The following is a 7,604-nucleotide window of genomic DNA, read 5'->3' on the forward strand; positions in this document are numbered from 1 at the left end:
ATTAATTTAATAAATATTTTTGAACAAAGTTAGCAATATTCAATACGCTTGATGATACTTTTACCCTCGTCTGGCATAAGAAAAACAAGTTAGAAGATTTCCTTTCAACAAGTCCCACATTTATTCCACTTTTAGAAATGTTTTTCTAATTTAATTATACACGTGTCATATTTCTGTTGGTTACTCAGCTGAAAAATACTGTACCCGTCAATGCCTTACTTTTCCCCTTCCTAGTCCTACTTTCACGTGCGGAATACCGCGTTAATTTTCACACCCCCCCTCTATAAAATTATAAGTACGCCTCCACAAATGAATGAAAAGTAAAACCCTAATCTTTGTGTGTGTTTGTGTTTTTCAGTTATTTTCAATGGCGACTTTTTTAGGATCAATGGAAGATATGAGGGCAGTATTCAACAAATTCGACAAAAATGGCGACGGAAAGATCTGTCGCGATGAACTAAAATCGACCCTAAGTGCCTTAGGTTTCGCATTCTCTTCCGACGAAGTTGATCTGGTAATGTTGGAGATGGACAAAGATGGCAATGGCTATATCGATGTAGAAGAATTTATTGCTTTCCATGGAATCTTCGGCATCGATGGAGACGAAAACCAGTGTGATAACAAAGAATTGAAAGACGCGTTCGACATATACGATCTGAATAAGGACGGGTTGATTTCGGCTAACGAGTTGCATGCTGTGTTGAAAAGGTTGGGAGAGAAGTATTCGTTGAGTGATTGTCAAAGAATGATCAGTCAGGTCGATAAGGATGGCGACGGTAGCGTTGATTTTGAAGAGTTTAAGAAGATGATGATGAATAATTCTTAAAAATGTTTGGAAAAAAAAGTATGCCAGGTTAGGTCTTAGTGTTTTACTCGTAAGAAATAATACTACTTAGGAAGGGTTGGTTCTTTAATTTAAGAACGTGTAGAATGGTTAATTCTGGATATTATTAATTCACACTATTCTATGTTTTCTTAATCCTAATGGAATCAAGGTTTTTTTATAGCATTTTATTTGATGTACAAAATAGGGTTTCAGTTTATTTTAAGGAAAACATGTGAAGCTAGTGGAAACATGAAAATATTGATTTTTTTAATGATAAATTAATTTTAACAAGTTTTAAATTTTAATCTTAAAGAAGAAAAAGTGAATAAAATATTTGTTTATCCGATTCTAATTTTAGGAATTGAAAAAAAGAGAGGCAATTTTGAAAGAAGCAAAGGAAGCAAGTGAAATATGAAAAGTTTTAAGGTGTAGAGACTGATGGCCACGAAGAAGAAGTTGTTCATGAAATAGTTAAAATGGAGATGAGAAGGCTCATCGGTGATAATTGGTTTTTGATGTTCTTGTGGCGTTGATCGTGTGGATTGTGTGCTTCTGTTGAAGGGTTTGTTGGATTAAGGATGAGATGATGGAGTGTTTAATATTTAAAGGTGTTGGTTTAAAGGAAGGAATGTGAGAGACTGTGAATGTGTTGGGAATTTCATGTCAGTAAGAAGCTTAGGCTTGAGAAAGTGGAGAGTTTCATTGGGTTTTCTCCTAATTTGTTGTCGTTGAGGATGGGAAACTAGATCCCCTGAATAGGTGAGTCTTTTACAAATATTTTCTGATTTTTTCTTTATTTGTATAGTTTACCCTAAAAGTAGTAACAAGGAGGTTGATGTGGGTTAAAGGATCGACACTACCGACAGGCCTAGCTCTTTTTCCTCATTTGTGCTAGATAGTGCCCATGCTATAATCTCCTTTTATTCTACTGCTTGTGTTTGTTGTTTCAAGGACCAGGGAACGATTAATCCTCACTTTTTCTCTTACGAATTTGTGTGGAAGATTTGTCAATACTGTTGTTGCATTTAGAACATCCAGATGGCTCTCCCTAATGACCATATTCTTTTCTTTAATGCTTGGATGTCTTCTTTTCCCTTCAAAAGATTCAATTTTTTGTGGAAAATGACTTTCTATGCAATTGTGTGGTATGTATGGCTTTGCAAGAATGAAGGTGTGTTTAATGGCAAGGGTGTTGATGTAGCTCAGCTTATTGATACTATCAAGCTGAGGTTAGGTTGATGGTGTCGTGCAAAATGCCCTACTCTACCACTACCCTCGAAGATTTTTGTTATGGGTTGAACCTAGAATAAGAAACAATTGACCTAATAGTGAAACGGAGCGTTTAGGTGTTGGGTTTTAATGAAATGACGTGTAGCTTGGTTTAGTGAAATGGAGCATTTAAAAGCATTGTCCATACCGTTAGTTTTACTTGCTTTAACTAACTTTTAAATAGCAATTTCCTTTATTTTTCCTATATATGCAGATGTAATTAGGTAAGGATGGTTATGAAAGGAAAAACTGTTATGCACACAATTTCTCAATCAATTTTCTTCCCCTCCTCTTTTTTTTTTCTTTTTGCTTTCTACTTTATTCCTTTAGTTACGTTCTTATAAAAGGTATCAGAGCTTCAACGATTCTCTATGACTGGGGATGGGGTTGCCATGCAATTGCAGAAAAATGTGAGTGTTTTACAGTAAGAGATGGTGAAGATACAGGGTGAGTTGTCACAGTTGGATGCTAAGTGTGATATTCAATTGGAGACTCGGCTTCAGGGATTTAAGGATGAATTTTAATTGGAACTACCCTTCCTATTTAAGCAATATATGGGAAATCTAATTTTTTCGAGTACGTTGGCTACTGCTATGGCCAAAGGGAAGGGGGTCTTAGAGGACCACCCCCGAGATTTCCACCCAATGATCATTGGAGGTTCCTCAACAATCCTTAGGTCCTACCATTACGAGTTTGCCTCGACAAGGATTCCTCAAAGTGCATTCCAATAGGTTAAACTGTCGTCGTTTTGATGATTTTGATTTTAGGGGTTGGTGATTGAAGTTACTGTCGTCGTTTTGATGATTTTGATTTTAGGGGTTGGTGATTGAAGTTTGAACAATATTTTGCAGCATAAGAGGTGCCTGAGTGTGACAAGATACACATGGTGATGCTCTATCTAGAGGGCAAGCCTTGGATTGACATCACTTTTATTCCCAGAAGCACAGGGGTTTTCATTTGCTAGACTGGGCATGTTATGCCCATAGCTTGAAAGAACGTTTTGAATTGAGCATTTTCAAAGATTCAATGGCTGAACTAGTGACATTGAAGCAGCAAGGCTCAGTAGAACACTACCTGTCTGACAGTAGTAGCAGATGAGGGTCACAGTAGCTAATGGGAGGCAACTCTTTTCTAGGGACACATGCAAAGGCAAGGGATGGAAGGTCCAAGGGTCAGTTTTACTATTAATTTCATGGTTTTACCTCTTGAGGTCAGTTTTACTATTAATTTCATGGTTTTACCTCTTGAGGGGTGTGATGTAGTCTTAGGCATATAATGGCTACTCTCCCTAGGATTGATAAACTGGAACTTTGGGTCTATGACCATACAATTATCTTTTAAAGGAGTTCCTGGCACTATCCAAGGCATTCTACCAGGCAACATTGAAGTGATAAAGATGGATAGTCAGCCAAATGTTTGTTAATGATTTGTAGAGTGGTGGATCTTTATACCTTATTCATGACCCTAGCTGACCAAGTAACCTTATCAGCAGTCTCCTCCCGAGCCACACATGAGGAATTACAGTTACTCCTTGATGAATTTGGAGATATCTTCCAAGTTATTGTTGGCTTACCTCCTCCTAAGCTCCAAGACCACAAAATCCCTTTTTAAGGATGAAAGGGCAGTTGTTAGACTTAGACTTTATAGGTACCCTATGCTTCAAAAGACAGAATTGGAAAAACTAATTAGAGAGATGCTTCAAGCTGGCATAATCAGGGATAGTTGTAGCCCTTTGTCTCTCCAGTGGTGATGGTGAAAAAAAAAGGCAGCTAAAGGCTTTGTGTAGACTATATGCAGCTCACCCAGTTGACAATCAAAGATCGATCTCCAATCCCAATTATTGAGGAGCTTCTTGATGAATTAGGACAGGCTAGGGTGTTTTCTAAATTGGATTTAAGATCTGGTTATCACTAGATTAGAATGTATGAAGTTGACATTCCAAAAACGACCTTCAAAACTCATGAAGGTCAGTATGAGTTTTTGGCGTTGCTTTTTAGGCTCACTAATGCTCATTCTACCTTTCAAGGGCTAATGAACACCATTTTTAAACCACTGTTCTATAGGACAGTTTTGGTTTTCTTTGATGATATACTAGTGTACTCCGCCACCTGGTTTGAGCACTTGGCACATCTCAAGGAGGTCTTTATGCTCCTTAGGCACACTTGGGAGTCATTGTAGCAGTTAAATGATGCTTTTCCTCATTTTGATCCTTGAGGAAAAGGATCCATTTGAGAAGGAGGTATTTTTTATGGGTCAAAACTAGTATAAGAAACAATTGGCCTGATAGTGAAATGGAGCATTGAGGAGTTGGGTTTTAATGAAATGATGCGTAGCATGGTTCCATGAAACAGTGTGTTTAAAGGCATTAACCATACCATTAGTTTTACCATTTGTTTTAACTAACCTTTAAGCAACAATTTCTTTTATTATTCTTATATATCTAGATGTAATTGGGTAGGGGTGGTTATAAAAGGAAAAAACTATTATGTACACAATTTCTCAATCAATTTTCTTCTCCTTTTCTTCTCACTATTTTTGCTTTTATCTTCCTACCTCTAGTTTCATTCTTATCAATTTTCTTATAGATTCAAACAATTTTGTGCCCCTTAGGAAATGAAGTGAGCTTAAGCAACTGATCCAGTGGAAGCCTCTAGGTTATTGTTTTGTTAAATTCAACGTCGATGGTGTCGTTTGTAAATATTCTTGAAGGCATTGGGGGAATTCTCTGGGACTATGCTAAGAAGTCCTCGTAAACATACTCAACAGTAAATCTTAAAGGAGTTTACTCCGAGAGTGTAACACCCATAACCCATTTTCGTTGCTAAATTAGGGTTACAGAGTATTATTAGACGATTCAGAACTATTAATAACAGATAGCATCAAGTTTCCAAATTAATTAACAAAATTTCATAAATAATTTAGATTGGAGTAAAAACTACACTTATGGGTCTTAAATCGAGCCTACGAGGCCTTTAAAATAGTTTAGGAATAATCGGGGACCAATTCGAGACAAAATAGAAGATTTAGGGTAAAAGTGAAAATTTTCAAATCAGGGGTCATACGACCGTGTGGCCAGGCCGTATGATAGAGCTTAAACCATGTCCGTGTGGCTATCCCAAATGTCCGTGTGCTTAGGCCATGTAACTCACTGACATGGGTCACACGGTCATGTCGTATGTCGTATACTAGCCCGTGTAAACCCTGCACCTAATACATTCAAGGTACACGATCATATGTACTAAAAAATGTCCCAAAACATGCTCATTTCACATCCAAATGCTTACAAACCTAATTACACACTTACACTCATGTTCATAAGACTTTGGAATGCATTTTAAACCACTCAGATTAAAGTAAATCAACCATCCTATGTGTCTAACCAATGTGCCACTACTGACACCACATTTCAATCACATAACAAATCATTATCAAGCTAAACTTTTAAGCCATCAATACATACCACATCAAATGACAAAACTTACAATTTATGCTTGATTAGCATCAACCACTCACCACTCATGCCTTCACAAATTAAGCATACATGCCTCAAATAGCTACTTGACACAAAAATAATACAAGTACATCAAGATACCACATATGTGCTTAAGACTATCACGAAACATCCACCATTAGCCTATTACATGCCATATAAGCCAAGGTTATACTCAAACTCTACCAAAAGATTCTCAGATAGTGTGATTCTTCAATTTGATTCAATCTCCCGATTTCCATAAATACATAATCTACAAAGAAAAAGGCAAAGACACAAGTAAGCTTACATAAAGCTTAGTAAGTTCATCGATCAAACGATAAAGCTACCTGAATTAAAATAATAATTCAAATAACAAGGTTACTAACAGAGTTCCTGTTAATCACTGTAACACCCCTAACCTGAATCCGATCGCCGGATTGAGGCTAAGAGGTATTACCAAGCTAAACATTTAATTATTTCATTCACATTGTTAACAAGCATAAACAGAGATCGAGCTGAATACATATTGGTATTTAAGTTATACGCCATTTTCATATGGCCAAAATATTTACAGATACAAAACATAATTATCATCAGCCTAGCCTATACATGCCATATCGAGTCCAAAATACCACTGTACCAAAAAGATCGATAGTGTGATGAACTGCTAACGATCCCCGAGTCGGTGGCCGAAATCAACAATCTATAAAACAGAGAAATAAAGAACAGAGTAAGCTTTCAAAGCTTAGTAAGTTTTTTTTTTAACATTACAACAATTAAAGTCTTATCAAAAATCAAAACATGCATTTACATCAAGTAGTCTCATATACAAATATACCATGACCGATCAAATCATTTTCATTTCTACAAATATAACAATCAATCATAATCATATATATGTATATTCTTCTTTGATACTAAAGCTTCACTTCGAAATCAATTCACCGATGAGTAAGTAATACGTACCTGAACATCTTAAATGTATAATACCTACTTGACGATGGATTTCTGCAAACATTCAATTTGTAGTCTTACTTAACTTATCGGCGTTAAGCCTATCAGGTCTTAGGATTTGAAATCAAACCAGCACAAGCCTGCGGGAATTTAAACCCGGTATAATACCAGCTCGAAGCCTGCAGGACTTTAGCCCGAACGTAATTCCAGCATATAGCCTGCGGACCTTAAGTCCGGACATAATTCCAGCATATAGCCTGCGGACCTTAAGTCCGGATATAATTCATCACTGAGTGTCATGCATACTTATTTGCAAGAGAATTCAATTCACAAAACATCTCACAATCATAGTTCATTTATTCCATTCAAATAATAACATAACATAGGCACCATTCATATAATCCTTGGTTCAATAACATACATGAGAACATATGTCCATTTTACTTTCCAAACTCATCTTCTAATGTCTATTCGGCTTTAAGCCTTAAACATAAGATATTTGTCACATAACTATATTCGAATAGCATCAGTAGATCTCAGTACAATTATCATACATATATCAAGATATTATCAATTACGTACTAAATATGACTATTCAAAACTTACCTCGGATATACTTGAACGGTTTTGGAAAGGCTACTCAATTACTTTCTCTTTTCCCCTATCCAACTTCGACCCTCTTTGCTCTTGAGCTTGGATTCAAAATTTTAAACTAGTCATTATTCGACTATTCAAGCATTACTTCAGAAATATAATATATATATTCGACTATCACACATTTTGATCATAGTAATTTTATAAGAAAACATTAAGCAACTCATTAACAAAATTTTTATCAATGTTTACCACATAATTCACAGATTCACGATAAGCTGTCATCCTGAGCAACTATCACTAAATTATTTATAACTGGAGCTACGAAACTCCAAATCACTTGCCGTAAAATTTCCCTGAAAATAGACTCATATATCTTTTATCCATAAAATTTTCAAAATTTTTAGTTTAGCCAAACAATACCAGATTTTTCTTAAAGTTTCCCTTGTTTCACTGTTTGACTAATCTGACTACTCTTTACTACGAATC

At 36.0% G+C, this 7,604-nt stretch overlaps 1 protein-coding gene across 1 annotated transcript; it reads left to right on the forward strand.

Moving 5' to 3' along the window:
- Positions 1-333: 333 nt before the first annotated feature.
- On the forward strand, positions 334-1,004 carry LOC107912703 (probable calcium-binding protein CML23). Its single transcript, XM_016841009.2, has one exon. The coding sequence runs from the start codon at positions 368-370 to the stop codon at positions 824-826; it is 459 nt and encodes a 152-aa protein (XP_016696498.1). The 5' UTR covers positions 334-367; the 3' UTR covers positions 827-1,004.
- The last annotated feature ends 6,600 nt before the right edge of the window (positions 1,005-7,604 follow it).

This window comes from Gossypium hirsutum, chromosome A11, assembly GCF_007990345.1.
Source record: "Gossypium hirsutum isolate 1008001.06 chromosome A11, Gossypium_hirsutum_v2.1, whole genome shotgun sequence".
NCBI classification, from domain to species: domain Eukaryota; kingdom Viridiplantae; phylum Streptophyta; class Magnoliopsida; order Malvales; family Malvaceae; genus Gossypium; species Gossypium hirsutum.

Bases quoted from the DNA above. Each gene is read 5' to 3' on its own strand.
- LOC107912703 (XM_016841009.2), top strand. From the start codon at position 368: ATGGCGACTTTTTTAGGATCAATGGAAGATATGAGGGCAGTATTCAAC.